This window comes from Equus caballus, chromosome 7 (genome assembly GCF_041296265.1).
Source record: "Equus caballus isolate H_3958 breed thoroughbred chromosome 7, TB-T2T, whole genome shotgun sequence".
NCBI classification, from domain to species: Eukaryota; Metazoa; Chordata; class Mammalia; order Perissodactyla; family Equidae; genus Equus; species Equus caballus.
This window is the reverse complement of record NC_091690.1, coordinates 78,765,675-78,783,563: the sequence shown is the minus strand read 5'-3', so window position 1 is coordinate 78,783,563 and position 17,889 is coordinate 78,765,675. Positions and strand designations below refer to the sequence as shown.

The 17,889-nt window shown below is 38.9% G+C and overlaps 2 protein-coding genes across 2 annotated transcripts; one reads left to right on the top strand and one right to left on the bottom strand.

The window, feature by feature from the left end:
• Positions 1 to 4,947: 4,947 nt before the first annotated feature.
• Positions 4,948 to 5,895, top strand: OR2D2C (olfactory receptor family 2 subfamily D member 2C). The gene has a single exon (NM_001391446.1). The coding sequence runs from the start codon at positions 4,948 to 4,950 to the stop codon at positions 5,893 to 5,895; it is 948 nt and encodes a 315-aa protein (NP_001378375.1).
• Positions 5,896 to 8,157: 2,262 nt separating this feature from the next.
• On the bottom strand, positions 8,158 to 9,132 carry OR10A4 (olfactory receptor family 10 subfamily A member 4). The gene has a single exon (NM_001391445.1). It carries the CDS (start codon positions 9,130 to 9,132, stop codon positions 8,158 to 8,160), a length of 975 nt encoding a protein of 324 aa, NP_001378374.1.
• Between the last annotated feature and the right edge of the window lie 8,757 nt (positions 9,133 to 17,889).

Genomic DNA, 17,889 nt, shown 5'->3' with positions numbered 1-17,889 from the left:
CAAATGGACTGTTTGAATTGATTGTACGAATTTATGCTCCCATCAGCAATGTGAATTGCTCCACATCCTCAGTCATTTTATCCATTTTTATGAAGATTACTGGCATTTTACTGTGATTTTAATTTATGTACTCTGGTGGCTAATTATGTTGTGCACCTTTTCAGGTTCTTATTAGCTATTTGTAATTCCTACATTGTAAGTGCATGTTCTACTCTTTCGCTCGTTTTAAAAACTGGAATTTTCTGACTTTTCTTATTAATTTATAGAGTTCCTTATAGATTCTGGATATAAAGTCTGTAACTTACTATCAAGAGTTTAAAATAGCAATATGTGTATAAATAGAGACAAACAATAAAAAACATGGTTAAAATGTTAATAATTGGAAATCTAAATATTATTATATAGTATAATTATTACATAATAATATTATAATTATTAATATATATTATACATAATATATAACATAATTATTATGTAATGTAATTACCATTATATTATACATCATATTCACATTCTACAAATGATAAAATTCCTCAAGATCATATAAAGAGCATGTGATAGACTTGGCTTGCAACCTAGAACCCAGAAACAAAATACTTAATTGCAACAATACAACACTTCCCAGAAGAAGACATGTAAGAAGAACTGATAATGGGGCCCATAAACGAAGATATGAGCACTAACTACATATTATTTTCTGTCTTCCTGATAACCATTTGGGAACCTTCTGAGAGGGAATGCAGCTCAGTATTGACCCTGAGGATTTGGAATTCTCCTGAGCACTTCAGCTGCTCCAGAGACTGCTCCTAGTATCCTTCTGCTCACCTCATTTAAGTGGAACTATTGTTGTATAATATGCCCTCAAGTCAGTGCTAAGACCAGTGGATGGAGCAGGAGGACATGGGAGATGTGGGGATTCTCCTTCCTGCCTTGTCCTTGATCTTGACTTCAGAGATTGTACTGAGTCCTTTGACTGTATGACGGGGTGTCCGCAGTCTTGCAGTCTCTGCTCTGCCTATTCCAGAGCCAGTGAACCTGCAGCAGTTTCCCTTTCAACAGAGAGATGTCTTTACTGGCTTTGAGATGCTACTTTGATCTTTTTTCTCCACCAGATGAGAAAATGTTGGCAAGATTATTAGAGGGAGGGAAAGAGAAGACAGGAGGTGAACAAATGGAATAATCTGCCATATATTGGGAGTGAATTGGTTTCAATCTCTTCATGGATTTGGATTTTAAAATTCGACAAATTTTGTCCAAGCAATCGGATTTGTAGGTCTAAATCTTCTGCAAGAGATCTTCTAGCCAAGGTTTTCCCAGAGCAAATCTACCTTATCAAACCACAATTACAGTGTCAAATTCCCTGTGAAGAAGAATCATGGTCCTCACCTGATGGAGACATAAACAAAACTTCCATGGTGTCAGTACTGATCCTTCGGGTGGGGATTCTTATGCCTTTGTTGAGCTGTGCTTGTAAGACAGTAAGTGGGTATGGAATAGTCGACTTTGAGCACGAAAGATCTTGAAATTGGAAGGGGAACTTAGTATTTACTTTTGATTCCTATGAATTTCCTCAGTATCCTGTATCTCAAAGAAACTGTCAGCTGAGAGAATCCATGGCTCTGTGACCCTAACATCCTTTCCCATATCCAGTAATATGTATCATTTTTAGAGAAACAAACTTACATGTTGATGTGAATCTGGGGAAAAGACAGAGAATAACAGGAGAGAAAGGTTGACAATAAACATGGTTTTCTTTTAGAAGCTTGCTGACCCTGGGGGCAGATTCATAGTCACCTGGGGAAGCATTTTCTCCTCCACATTTGCATGAAGAATAATGTGTTTTTAAAAACAAATCTAGAGAGGTCGGGCTGCCGCCTTCTCCTCCTGTCCTCCCGGGATCAATGAGAACTCCTACCATCTGACAGGTCACAGGTCACACTCATGTGACTCACATTCATCTCTCTGTCTCCTGCTACTTTGGCTCAGGTCAAATCTGCTAAAAAAAAATGTGTTGGACACTTATTCTGTGCCAGTATTTATCTTATTTGCTGTTAATAAAGATGAGTCAGATGTCCTTGCCCTTGAACATTTTACAGTCACAGAGAAAGAAAATAGTTTCAATATAATTTGTTAACAGTCATGACGGAGGTAAGTACATGATGTTGTATGCACACTTATGTATCTGGGGTAGACTAGATGTTTGCGAATGTGTGTATTTGTGTGTGTCCATGTCTATGTATGTTAGGGATGGAGAATGGGGAAAATATGTGAGTCAGAAAGGAAGGTGTTCCTGGGTAATATTTTTCCTAAATGAAATCTTAAAAAACCTGTGGTTATTAGTGAGATGAAGAAGTCATAGAAATCAGTAATATCCTATAACTTCCCTTTCATTAAGTTTACCACTGACCTTAGGCATCACTTAGAACTTTGTGAGAAGTGTTTAGTTTTATGCTCTCTTTCTTTTTTCGTCAAAACTGAGAAAGGATGTTTGTTTACTATTTAATTTTCCCTGAGATCTGGACACATGCACTAATTTCTCCTCTAGGAAAGGTATGAGCCGTGGCAGAGAGAGAAGCAAATCTAAAGGACAAGAGGTGAAACAGGAGAGTTTGAGAAGCAACCAGGTAGCACCTTCCACTAGATGAGTAGTAATTGAAAAACTACCCATCTTAAAATAGCTTTTGTTCTCAAAATTTATTTTTGTGTCAGTTATTTTTATAATAGAGTACATTCCCCTTTAGAAGCAATTCCATATTAGTTTGATTTAAGGAATCATTAGATCATAAAGGCTTGTTTGGCCCAGTATAGTCATTCACTAAACCATTATCTGCTGTGAATTTATTATGTTCCAGGGACCCCACTGGCAATGGGGATGAAACACAACTATAGTTCCGTCCCTCCTCTCTGAGATTCTTTGTCCTCAGGAGCTGGGTCTTTTGTCTGTATCCCCATTTCCAAGCATGTACTTTGCCAATAACATTTGCTCGACAAATAAGGTAATTGAATATTTGAAGTGTGATGAATGTTCAAGGAAAGTGATGCTAACTCTACGTAGTGGACACACCTCTGAACAGAGGGACTATGCTGAGCAAAAGCCAGTGGGATATAAAAATGCAGTGTATCCTAGTTATGTGGCAGGGAAAATGGCTATAAATGTGGCCTGTGGTCAGATAAGGGAGCCATAAATGATCATCAAGCAGAGATGTGATTGTTCATATTAATGTTTTATTTATTCTCTTATTATTTCAATGTTGAATTGATATTTTTCATTGCTTTGACTCACAGACCTGTCCAGATGCCTAAGAGTCCATCATTAGATTAATGATATGGAGTGTAATTCTAACTTTTTGAGAAAACTCCTGGGAATTCCTTTAACCCAGCATTTCTGAACTTAGAATTCAGGGGGTTCTTCAATTTAGATGTGAATGCTACTTCTTTATTTTTCCTTTACTCTAACTGAAATTTAAAATTTCCTTTTTGCTTGAATGTAGGTAACTAACCCAAACCAGCACTGGCAGGATCCATAACTTTATTACCAATAGAAACCAGAAGTATTTTTATATAACATTACAGTGGTTGAAGATATCTCAAAATATCATTTAAGCTCATCATTTTGAAATTAATATGGTTATTAGATCTGCTACAACATTTAAAAAATTAATACATGAAAGAAGCACATGTATTATGGTGTCACATTTGTTTTCTAAAATTATTTTTATAAGTGTATTTTATATAATTGATTTCCTTGGTAATCCTGTATGTTCTATTTGATGTTTGTTTATTTTTTTGTTTAATGGATTTAAAGCATTATTTGGAAGCACCTTTACCAGACAGATAAAGGGTTGATAGTCCAAACCTTGCATGTGGCCTTAAACTTTAGACTTTAAATTTCTTTCCTCTGTTTCAGGAATAGCTCCATGAAATTTGAGTATTGTTCCCAAATTCTTGGCATTCTCTCTACGGATACTGGTAGGCTTTTTAAACAAGTCTGCTAAACTCTGTGATCAACTTATTTTTATTTACTTTATTTAATTAATGATATTTTATTGAAAAGAGCTCTATGCTGTCTAATAAAGAACACAAAAATGAAAAAGACAGGCACAGTTTTCAGAGGAGTTTTTAATCTCTGGGAGGAGTGGACAGATGACGCAAGGCAGTGAGAGATGATGGGCTGGAGGGGGTGGATTAGTGCTGTTTAATGTGAACACAGAAAAGGAGCCAAGCTCATGATTTGAAATGGAAATGATGTTGTGATGGCATGTCGGCTATTTTGGAAGTTCACTGACAGTTAAGACTGATGTTTGGGAGCTCCAGCTGAAGTTGGGGATGGGATCGCCAAAGAGATTATGGCCCACTCTCCAGAGTTACCCTCTTTGTTTCTCAGCTCTTTTGAAGTAGGTTATTTTGTCTGACAAAAAGTGTCAGTTCTGCAAGGTACTTTGGCTCTTTTTGATTTCTTATACCTTCGTGACTGTTTTCTCAGGGAAGAGACAACAGGAACAGTTGTATGTCCAAAGGATTAAAAAATCTACACCATCACGAGATGGAGGAGGTGTGCCAAGAGCAGAATAAGAATCAAGGGTTTTAGTTGATAATAAAATGAAGTTAAATGGCATGACTTTAAAGACAAAGTTAATCTATTGTTTTTATTATTAGAAGCATGATATTCAGAATAAAGAAGATGGTTGTCGTGATCTACTCTTCACTTGCCAGATGATAGTTAAAATGAATGCATCATTTTATAAAGTATTAAGTTTTGCCACATTGAAAACATTCTAACTAAAGCAGCCTGATCATCTTCTAAAAACCTTATAAAGTGGATTCTTGAAATGGTTGGTAGTTATTGGGACAATTCTTAAGCTCTCCAATGATGAATTATATAATTTTATAGGTTATACACACATATATGTAGTGTGTAGTGACTCTATACTGAGAAAAGAGCAAACTATGACACAGACAAATCAGACACAAGTGACAGAATTCCTCCTTCTGGGACTCTCTGATGACCCACACACCCAGCAGCTGCTATTCATCTTATTCCTGGGTGTCTACCTGGTCGCTGTGCTTGGAAATCTGCTTCTCATGTCCCTTGTTCAGGTTGACTCCCAGCTTCACACACCCATGTATTTTTTTCTCTTCAACTTATCACTGGCTGACCTCTGCTTTTCTACCAACATCGTTCCGCAGGCCCTAGCCCACCTGCTATCCAGGAAGAAGCCCATTTCATTCACACGTTGTGCTGCTCAGCTTCTACTCTTCCTCATTTTTGGGTGTACACAGTGTGCCCTTCTGGCAGTGATGTCTTATGATCGGTATGTAGCCATCTGCAACCCTTTGCATTACCCTAGCATCATGACGTGGAGAGTGTGTGCCCGGCTGGCTGCAGGATCATGGGTCATTGGTGTTCTGGTGTCTCTAGTGGACACCACCTTCACACTGAAGCTACCCTACCAAGGCTGTAATAGTATTGCTCATTTCTTTTGTGAGGCCCCTGCATTGTTGATCTTGGCATCCACAGACACCCGCACTTCAGAGATGGTCATTTTCCTCATGGGTGTCATGATTCTCCTCATACCTGTTTCTCTAATTCTGATCTCCTATGGCCGCATCATAGAGACTGTGGTCAGGATGAAGGCAGCTGAGGGAAGGCTCAAGGCGTTCTCTACCTGTGGCGCCCACCTCATGGTTGTCATTCTTTTTTATGGGTCAGGAATTGTCATGTACATGACACCAAAGTCTTCCGAAGAACAGGAAAAACTGGTGTCTGTGTTCTATGCAATGGTGACCCCCATGCTTGACCCCCTGATCTACAGCCTGAGGAACAGAGATGTGAAGGCAGCTCTGAGGAAAGTAGCCACAAGAAATATTCCATGCAGGCTTGGAATTTTCCACTGATAATGACACCTTCTTGGCTCCCTACTCATAAGACTTACTGAGTAGTTCCCTGAGCAAGACGAATATAGTACGATTCTTATCCTTGTGCCTGGCTGTGGATCCGCCCTCCAATTCTTCATCCAGAAGTTCCTTTCTAGAATAAGGACAATATCTCATGGACCATGGTCTTTTGGCACTTGAGTTAGGAAAACGCCTGAGAAACATTCATATTTTATAAACCCTGGAACCTGTAAAATCTATCTTTTTTATCATTCTATATATTACTATCTATCTATCCCAGATCCTACTCCAACTCCTGTATCTTTTGGTATTTTTAAATCTTTTTGCATCATCAAATAATCAATAATTTAATAAACATCACTTGATCACTTACTGTGAGCTAGGTGCTACATGTATGTGTGCATGCACATCACCTGCATGTGTATTTGAGGTGGGTTATAAAGGTATGTGTATGAGGGGGCACAATATGTGAGCTCTGCTGTCCTTCTTCTCACAACCTTATTAGAGACAGAAGTATTGTATCTAGCAAGGAAGGGTAAAGACAGGGTTTTGGAAACCAACAAGAAATAGTGACTTCCCAGGGCCAGCAAGAGTGAGAGCTGTTACCAACCCTGGGCCCGAAGGATCAAGAGGAAGAGGGTAGCTGTATGTAAAGGGCCACCGGACAGGAGCTGTGGAATAAGGTACATGGAGGCAAGGAAGCCCTGGGGATAAATACTTCAAGCTTATTCTCTACCCACCTTTTGCTTTTCTATTACTATATCCCCCCCAAAATCCGAGATAACCTCCCCATCTGAAGATCCTTAATTTAATCACATCAACAAAGTCCTTTTTACCATGTAAGGTAATATATTTACAGGTTCTGGGGACTAGGATGTGGACATTGTTGAGGGGCCATTATTCTGCCTACCATACCAAGATAAGTAAAATGAATGTGAAGGAGTGATTAAAGCATGGCTAAAATTGGAGACTACACATTTATAATGGTGCCAGTCTGCTTGGTTGTGGGATTGCCATCATGCAAATAGAACCCCATGATCTTCTTTTTCATTTGCAAATTATTATGGTGATATTTCAGAATGTGCTGCTCTTCTGGAGCCCTTGTTGAATGAGAGCTGAAGGACACCCTGTGTAGGAGGTTGAACTGGTTCTGATACCGTGATGGCACACAGAGGTAGGGTTTTTTTATAGAGTTTATGGAGAGGACATGCCTATGCAGTAAACGTTATTTTACTCTTTTAATTATCAATAATTTCTTATGAATAGTTTATACAAAGCTATGGTGCCCATGTCCCAAGTCTGTTATTTGCCAAGAGCCCAGAATTGGACTATGTTCACTGAACTAAATCATAAAGAGGGGCAGCTACATTGGTTGAGTGAGATGCAAGCTTAAAAAGGACAGTTGATTTCATCCAATCACAGTAAGATTACAAAAAAAACCTAATAAACAAAAAGTCTTTGGGTTATTCATAGCAGTTTCCTATAATTTGTCCACTTAGACTTCGTCTTTCTCCAGAGAAGGCATAGACCAAATAATGTAGCAGATGAAGAAGTTCTCAGTTGCTAGCCCTCAAAACATGTGTACTTTATAAGCCAATGGAGCTTTCTAAGTATCTTTTTATTATCTCTCATTCTCTCTAAAATGTAAATTCCACGAGTCAAGAAACTTGTCTGTTTTATTCACCAATATGTCTTCAGGGCCTAAACAGAGTCTGACACATACTGAATGCTGAATAAAAATTTGTTGAAATTATGAGTTCAAACTCAAAATTTGTTGAAAAAATTAATAAAAAAAATGAAAAACACACACTGTACTATCTATTATCATTATTATCATAATGTTACTTTGTAAACAAAAATATACTTGAAAATTCCAGATAGAATTTTTGGACAAATAAAAGAAAGTAAAGCAGAAGATTATAAAATGACATGGATGAAGAAGTTCAAGAAAAGTTAAAACAAATTAAAAAATGGCAAATTGTAGTGAAGTTGTCAACCTTCAGGTAGGCTCCTAATCTATGTAAACTAGCAGCATCCTCAGAGACGCTGGTACCACAGTCCCATAGAATATTGGGCCTACTGAAGTTCTTCCTTTCATCACTCATGTTCTTTCATTCAGAATTGGATCCTAGTGGAAAGTCCAAAATCCCAGTGGGTATGCTGTGACTCCTGGAAAGAGTAAAGACCAAAAACCCATTTGAGGAATTTGTTTTTCTTTCCTTTGTCCTTGCATTCTACCCCTTCAGTTTCCATCTAAGTCAGTCATAGTTTCTGAGGGTCCAGGGTCCTTCGGATGACCCGCCTCAGTGCAGCCTTCACTTCACTATTCCTTAAGCTGTAGATGATGGGATTTAACATGGGAGTCACAACCGTGTAGGAGAGTGACAACAGCTTCTTGCTCTCAGGAGAGTTGCTGGACCGGGGTCGGAAATATGTGAGGATGGCAGTGCTATAGAAGAGGGAGACAACCAGGAGGTGAGAGGAACAGGTGGAGAAGGCCTTGCGTTTCCCCTCAGCTGAGGGCATCCTGAAGATAGTGGAGAGGATGCGGACATAGGACCCCAGGATCAGCAAGAAAGGCAAGAGGATGAATAGGACAGTGGCTGTCAGAGCCTCCAGCTCAAACAGTGAGGTATCAGCACAGACCAGAGCAATGACAGGAGGGCTGTCACAAAAGAAGTGGTTCACTCTGTTAGGGCCACAAAAAGGGAAGCTGAAAATCCATGTGGTTTGCACAGTGGCCACTGGAAACCCTGAGAACCAAGAGGCAGTTGCCAGCTGGGCACAGGCCCTGTGGCCCATGATCACTGGGTAGCGCAAAGGGTCGCAGATGGCCACATAGCGGTCATATGCCATTGTGGCCAGGAGGCAGCACTCAGCAGCCCCAAAGAAGAAGAAGAAATACATCTGAGTTGCACAGCCAAGGAAAGAGATGGTTGTGCCTTGAATGATCAGGGTCCCCAGCATCTTGGGCACAATGACCAAGTTGAAACCTATTTCCAGGAAGGACAAGTTCCTGAGGAAGAAGTACATAGGACTTTGTAGGGAAGAGTCAGCTGTAGTGACCAGAATGATGAGGACATTGCCCATTAAGGTAACCAGGTAAATAGTCAAAAAAAGGAGAAAGAGTAGAGCTTGTAGCTCAGAGGACAAGGCTGAGAAGCTCACAAGAACAAACTCACTGACAATTGTCCAGTTTCCCCACGTCATTCTTCTGCCTCGGATTTCACTGGGCATTCACACTCCAGGAAGGTATAAGAAGTCTCCATATGGTAGTTAGACCTCTATTATACCCTTAGAAAGGGAACCTCCTATGGCCTAATTCTCCACCTTCCTTGTTACAATTGTTGAAGATCAAACAACTGTACTTTCCAAAATGTAAAAAACAAGTCTGACTGTTGGATTCACAATTTTTGGAATACTAACTTTGTTTTCAGACTGAATTGAGGTATACCATATATATCTCTATATCTCCTGACTTTGCTCTGCTCTATAGAGGATGGCCAAAGTCACAGCTTCACTTTTGTGCTCCTACCCTCTCTCTTCAACAGTCAGTGGTGCTAAAAAACAAGTCAGGCCAAGCCTTTCTGAAAAGAGAGGTCTTGATGCACAATGAAAGATGGTGAGATGAGCCAGGGGATGTTTTCTGCAAAACAAAAGGTTGAGATGGAGAAAATCAACGAAAGTGAACCAAGAGTTATCAGTGATCCCTGAAGAAGAGACCTAAATGTGTCCTAATCTCGAGTAGCCCATATTCAGGAAGATTTCAGTATACTGGAGGGATCTTCATTTCTAAATTCAGACACTTGCAATTTAAACAAGACACATAATATGGAAACTGTGGTTTATTTTGATCCCAGGGCTAAATGTTCTCCATGTGGCTATTTGTGATCAGACAAAGGGAACATAGACTCCAATAGTGTCCAACCCTGGAGAGAATCTAGGCGTGTTAAGTATAAACCCTTTAATCAGCTTCTCTTGGTTAGCCGGTGTCTTGACTCCCAAGAAGTATGAAGCTTAGATTTTACATGTTAATAAAGACCAACTCAAATATGCAAGTGTGACAAATAATATTAAATTCTATGAAAAAGAAATAGAAGAATAGAAGGTTTCATCATTACATCAATAACTAAACTTCAAAATTGGGATCCTGCAATTCTTTCTGATGACTATAAACTTAAATGAAGGAATAAATCTCACACACTTGCGTGGTGACTGGCACATAAATATATGCTCAATAAACGCTAACCACTATGATTATTATGATTTGATGCTAGACCTACCTTCCAAAATCTACTTCTTATCTAACCCATTGCCCAAACTCACTGTAGTCCCTGCTTTTCAACCTCTAAGAGAAAACAATAATTTATTCAATAAATACTGATTATCTTTTGTGTGCCGGACACTCTTCCAGATACTGAAGATGGTACATTAGTAAATGAAATAAACAAAAGTCTCTGCCCTCATAGAACTCATTTTCTAGTAGGGAAGACAGATTATGTAAATAGAATGTATAGCATGTTAGATGATAAGAACAATGGAGAAGAATAAAGCACTGGAGAGGGGATAGACATTTTGGATGGGGGGAGGGTCAAAGAAGGCTTCCCTGAGAAGATGATGTTTGAGTAAAGTACTGAGCAGGCGCAAGACGTGAAGTCAGGGTGGTGAAAGAATGAGGGTGGTAAAGAGCTAAAACAGTAAGAAAACTCTATTTTAGAATTTTTGCCAGGGAGGCACTGAGAAGTTGAATAATTTTTCCAAGGTTAGACAGCCAGCAAGTGTGGCTTCAGGCTATGCATCCTGGGCAGTCTGACTTCAAGTCATGGCTCTACTCATCAGTTGACACTTTCACTCACTTTCTGAGAATAATAATCATCTGAGGTCACAGGTGAGGGCAAGCAGGAGTGTTTGGCACAGGTTGGTACTAAGAGAGCAAAAAGCAAGACAATTTCTAGAGAGGGGCATTTTATGTTTTAATGTATTAGCAACACTGGAGCCCTGGAATATCACTTTCATAGTCTTTATCTTAGAATAATCATTAATTTATGTCTCCATCTCATATTCTAGATAGTATACTCCTTGAGAGTAGAAATTGTCTTATTCAACTTTTTATCCCAGTGCCTAGAAAGGTAGAAGCCCAGTAAATTGTTATTGAACGAATGAATGAAGAATGAAGAAAAACATGGAAAATAATCAGGGAAAGATCTGTTTAGATCGAATGTAGGCACGGTGGGACCCATTCATAAGGAACTTAGACAGAAACGTCTACGTACATCAACAACACAGCCTCATCCAATTTACACAGATTTAAAGAGTGGTGAGAGTTATAAATTACACTCATTGCCTCTTCCATCCCAAGCCTCCTCCTTTTGTCTACCCTGCTTCAGCAAATGATACCACCTGCTGTATAACCCAGGATCTGGGGTAAAAATCCTTTAATTCAGCCCCTAAACTTGATTATTTTTCCTCCTAAACACTGATTCAGTGCCACATTCTCCATCCCTACCACAACATCTTTAGATTCTGGCTCTTATTTTCTCTGGCCTGGAATATTTGTAGGAACTTGATTCCAACTCATTCTCTTCAACCTATCCTTGACTTGTGTGTGATCTGACAGCAACTCTAAGGTAGTTACCTGCTTAACATCTTTCAATCACTCCCTACTGTTCCTGGGATAAGTACAAACCTGTTAAAAAGGTCTTTTTCTCTGATATATACTTATTTTTCCAGCTTCAAATCCTCTGCACAGCCAGTGTTCTGGTCACATGAGAATGCTCTCTGTTCTGTGCACACATCCTGTTCTCTCCCTCCTCCTTGCATTTGTGCATGTAGCTCTCTACTTTTGGAAACCTCTTCCTGCAGTTATGTATAACTTTCTGCTCATCTTGCAAGTCCAGCTGAAACACCATTTGCTTTGTGAAGTTTCCCTCTACTCCCTTGGCCTAATCAAGGGATTATTCACTCTCTGATAACACCTTGTGAAAACCTCTATTAAAGCACTATATAATTGTGTATGTGTGCATCTACTTATATTATCTAGTTGCTAATGCCATGAGGAAAACCTGCTCATTTATCATTGCATCTTTTGCACCTAGCAGAGTGCTTAGCTCCAAGTACTTAGAAATTAATGTAGGACTGGCCTGGTGGTGCAGCGGTTAAGTTAGCACATTCTGCTTCTCGGTGGCCCGGGGTTCGCTGGTTTGGATCCCAGGTGCGGACTGGCACCGCTTGGCACGCCATGCTGTGGTAGGCGTCCCACGTATAAAGTAGAGGAAGATGGGCAAGGATGTTAGCTCAGGGCCAGTCTTCCTCAGCAAAAAGAGGAGGATTGGCAGCAGTTAGCTCAGGGATAATCTTCCTCAAAAAAAAAAAAAAAGAAATTAATGTTGCCAAAGGTTTAATTATTTTTATAGCAGTTTGATGACACTATTGGGTCTCTAGTGGAGCCTACAGCCAAGTAAGACCTGCGTGTGTGTGTGTGTGTGTGTGTATGTGTGATTTATGGGTGTTACTTTAGGTTTTATCTTGGAATGAATATTTATTTTATTTAAATTTTTTTGCTATGTTCTAAGAAAATATTTTTAAAACTTTATTACAACAGCTTTGCTTCACTCAGTGTGCATGGATGTCCACTCTCCTAATATTTAATCAAAATGTTTCCCAGGACCAAGCCACAACTCTGTGGCATATCACTTAAGCCATATCCCAAAATGGGTTGACACCAATTTTTTAATCTCTACTTTTTGGGCAAATAGCAAAACTACCTATTTTTTCCTATCAACAACTTTAAATCATTTCAGACATGGGTAGGGTATAAATAAATACAGTTATATGTGCTTTCACCTGGAATATATCTTTTTAATGTAGTTATAAAGATCTCATGAAAGAGTTTATCAAATACCTTAGTGAAATGCAGATAAACCATATCAAACACATTCTTTAATCCAAGATCTAATGTCAACTTCCTTGAAAAGCCTTTTCTGACCATCTTCATCCCCCAAATGGGTATAATGAATTGCTCTCTCCCTTGTGCTCCTCATAGCATTTAAAAATACCCTTATTGTAACAATGGTTTTATATCATAATTATTTTTATGTGTCCTCTCCTGCAAATTGTGCACTCCTTGAAGACACAAAACAAATGGTATACATCATTGTATCTACATTGCATTGCCTGGTACCTACAAAGTAACAATAAATATTTATTGAATATTGAAAATTTATCTTAATAACATTAATTAATTGGCTTAACAACTAATATTTATCTTAAAAAGTTAATGAAGTTCTTAGTTGTGAAATTCTTAGTGAATCCACGATGGATTAAAGTGTTTGTAAAAAAATCTTTTTAACAATGTTTTAAATTATAGTCTGGTAAGAGATATGGGAATAAACGTAGAATTATAAAACTACACAAACTTGACTTCTTATTGTGATTACTATTATTATCGTTATCATTATAGTTTCCATAGTTTCCAAAAGACTCTAAATCAAACCTTTTGGTAAAGCAGCGTCGGATAGATAGAAAACAATCCAGTGAAGTGTAGCCGAGACCCATGACAGTTGAAACCAGAGGAAAACCGTGGAACAACATAGTTTGAGAATTTCCTAATGACATACAATTAGATGACACTTCTTAGACACCAGCCAACACATGGCAAAAGGCTAGGAGAGAAAAGGTTCTCAGGCTCAAAATTCAGAAGCTATCAAAGAGAATCTCTGAATATTCACTTAATGAAGCTGAAGGGAACCTGCATATGCCTAACAATAGGTTTTTTACTTTAAAAGCAGAGTTGCCCCTCCCTTTTTTCTCAAACCAAATCTTACAGGGAATCTCAACACTTAAATCCAGAAGATGAACGATGGCAGCAGCAGGGGCTCAGAGTCCCACTTGCTTGGCTTTTACTTTTCTCTTGTCCTCTGAAATGGTCCCCTCATGCATCTTCTTAGGACTCGATGGCTGCAAGAAACATACTATGAAAGCATGATTCATGACTCAGCATCTGTCTCCTTCCCGTAGTTGTAATTCCATATATCCCTTCATTTGTCTTGATCCTTCTCCAACCTCTCCCTTTATATTTCCTTCTTTTGGTCTAGGCTTTCCTTTCTTTCTTTCATATCTTTTATCTTTCTTTTCTGTTTTGAATTTTCCATCTGTTTTCCCCTACAAGTAAGGAAAGAGTTGTAGAGGGGAAGTGCCTGGAGATGAAAAAAGATGTAAAAGTGGAGATGAAGAAAAAACTGTCACTGCCCTATATAATGATGTGTGGTTCTATCCATTGTGAAAAATAAAGATGCCTTGAAAATGATGAATTAAATAAGAAAATATTTATTTCATATGTAGGTGTTTGACTCTTTACAAGAGACTTCGAGTCTGTGCCCTGTGCTCTCACCCTTTACTTACCTCCCATGAGTGAGTGTCTGTGTCACATTCCAGAGAAGCTGGGTTTGTCCCTGTAAAGAGGCTCTGAGTTGTGCAGCATTAGTCACTCCAAAGAAGCTCTGGGCTGGCTGTGTCAATCACTCTAGAGGATACCAGGCTGGGTCTCAGGACTATTTCAGTCTCTGCTGTTTACCATAGGGAAGTGATTCCCCCAATGCTTCCTTTTCCTTAGGTGAAGTCGTAGGTTCACTTTCTGACAGGTGTGAGTTTTGAGGAGTTCCCAGGAGTGCAAAAATTCATGGAGATGCTGCCATCCCATTACTGGAGGAAGGTCTTTACTGAAGCTTCAACTTTTCCCGCACTTGTGAGACCACAAGAACAAAAGGACAGAAGTCCACGGTCTGTCTATTCTCCAAGGTTTCCAACTGAGAGAGATTAGGGGAGCATGCTGGTATTCTTTTTTCGTAATTTTATGTTTCCAGCTTTATTGAGGTATAATTGACATACAACATTGTGTAAGTTTAAGGTGTACAATGTATATGATTTGGTACATGCATATATTTTGAAATGATTAGCACAATAGTGTTAGTTAACACGCCCATCACCTCACAATTACCTTTTTGTGTGTGTGTGGTGAAAACGTTTAGGAACTACTCTCTTAGCAACTTTCAAGTATATAATACAGTGTTGTTAACAATAGTCACCATGCTGTGCATTAGATTCCCAGAACTTACTCATCTTATAACTGAGTTTGTACTCTTTGACAAACTTCTCTTCATCCCAGCTCACCCCACCCCCAGCCCCTGGCAACCACCATTCTACTCTCTGTTTCTGTAAGTTCGACTTTTTCAGATTCCACATGTAAGTGAGACCATACAGTATTTGTCTTGTTCAGTCTGACTTATTTCACTTACATAATACCCTCAAAGTCCATCAATGTTGTTGCAAATGGTAGGATTTCCTTCTTTTTTAGGGTGATTAGTATCCCATTTTATATATATATTCGCACCATGTTTTCTTTATCCATTCATCTGTTGATGGACACTTAGCTTGTTTCTATGTCTTGGCTACGGTGAAAAATTCTGCCATGAACATGGGGTGCAGAGATCTTCTTGAGACAGTGATTTCTTTCCCTTCTTGCCAGTATTCTTTTACATCTCTCCTCACTTTTGATTCTCATCAGGCTGGTTCTTAGAAGTGTTTCTGACCTGGACTCAGGAGAAGTTTTCAGGCATGGGGAGGAGAGCCTATTAATATTGTCTAAGCCTAGTAGAGAATATTAATGAAAACTAAGCAAATGGTTAGGGATGCTGTTGGCTGCAGTGGCTATTAACTCCTGGTTAAGATGAGAAGAGAGAAGACTGACTAACAATCTCAAAATCCTAACTCGTCTGGAACAGGAATTGAAATTGAAGGGATAAGATGAAGTCCGTGCTTTGGGATAAAAGTTTCTCCCAGCTGATTAAGGCTTCATCCAAAGACTCTAAAGCATATCTAAACATTTCTTACTGTGCTTCTGAAAATGATGTTTGATTGCCTGTTCTAACTGAAAGCAGTGACCATATCTGACTTGTTCATTATTGTTTGCTTAGCATCTAGCACAGTGCCTGCACGTATATGCCTGACTTTTTCCACAAGGCATCTTTAAAATACTGAGCTTCCACCACATCCTCCACCTATGTAACTTGAGATTTTCCATTTTTATTGACTAGGATGACACGTTCATATTGGACTTTGCTCTAGAGAAATGCTTCACATTTCCCACAGAAGTGATAATAGAGAGGTGACTCAGTGGATAAAAAAGAATAGCTATTTATTGTTCCCCTTGATAACCCATTTCTTTGTCTAGTATATAATCTAAATCTCTGTTAGCTCCTATGTTTACTTAGAATTACAGCCCAAGATTATGTGACAGAAGAAATACTTACGTGACTTCTCTTTGCTATTCTTCTCATTCTCTCCTTCTTCCCAAGTCCTGCTTACTAGCATTTGGAGGAGAAGCTCTTGTATTACTCCAATGACCAATGAACAAATGCGTAAGATCTACTTTGAATGTTTATTCATTCATTCAACAAATATGCCTAACATGAACCAGATGCTGAGGTTACACTAGTAAATTTAATTGACAGTGTCCCTGGTCTCATGTAACATACAGTTTAGAGGTGAAGACAAACATCAAAGAACCATATAAAAATTTGAATTTACAACTGTGATGAATATGTAACTAGAAGAAAATGATGTAGCTGCAAAAATAGCACCACCATTTCCCACTTTCTTGGACATAACTATGAGTATGAGAAACTTTGATTATAATTTAGTATGGTTATTATGAGCAGCAACCCCAAAGCTTCAGCTATGTCTTTGGATGGCTAAGAGAAAAGCCTTTAAGAGGTAAATTAATCATCATAGCCTACATTCTCAGTCCCAGCAATCTCAAAGGGGCCCCTTTTGTAAAAAGTGAAATGAAGAAAAAGACTATCACCACCCTATATAATGATGTGTGGTTCTGAGTCCATTGTGAAAAATAAAGATAGCTTGAAAATGGTGAATTAAATAAGAAAATACTTATTTCATACTTATGTGTTTGATTCTATTGTTTCTGATGATTAATGAATATCCTTGGGGATGTGTTTGAATTTGTGTGTTTGATTCAAATTACTCATCTGGAGAAAAATACATGTATTAGAACTCACACTGATGGGTAGATGTTGTAGTTGGAGAGGTCACCATACATTGAACTGAGTTCTAGATTTAGGGTTTCAGTGGTCATTTTTTTCAGTGGCCACTTTTAAATGTTCTGGTCAAAGCTTTTGGGGTCTTTTCTTGACTCACTCAGAGGATGAAAAGTACTTATAAAGGGCAGGCTGTAGTGGATACTGTTGGAGTTCCTCCTCAAACCTCCTGAGTCGCTTTGACCAGCTCTGTGTATCATTCTTCAGCTTGTACAAGCTTTACTTCTAACAGCTTGTATCTGAGACCTTCAGAAGAATGCCCTGGGCACTGGGGACCCTCTTCAGGGGACAGAGGTGACTGGAAGTTTTAATTCTACTCCACAGTCCACCAGTAGCCAGTGGATGTTTGGAGTGGGAGTACAAAAGCCTACTTCCTATGACCCGAAGCAGAACAAACTCTGAGGTTTATTTATGCTTTGGAGTTCCCTACTGGACCAGGCTGAGTCTGGGATTTCACCAGAAATTATATTTTTTCTTAGCTTCTTCTCCGTTTCTACTCAACTTTCCTCACCTATCTAGTGGTTTTTCCTTAATGACTCACTTGCACTTGAATCCTTGGTTTCATATTTGACTCTGGGAGAACCTGGCCTATGATGAAAACCTTTGGCCCCAAGGCAAGATCAGTTGCTGCAGGTTTGGCATAGATGTTCCTAAAAGGTGAAAGGAGATTTATAATAGGGATATGAAGGAAAAAGCTTTAGGCTTGACCTCTCTGAAAAAAAAAAAAAGAAAACCTTTTATACCTCCTCTATGGATCTCCTCTAGACTTTCCGACTCCTATGCTCTCCCACAGGAATTGGTCTTACTCTAGAATCAACCCCCCTCTCTTGAGTAGTGTATTTCACCACATGCGAACCACCATCAAGTCGCATCAATTCGTCCA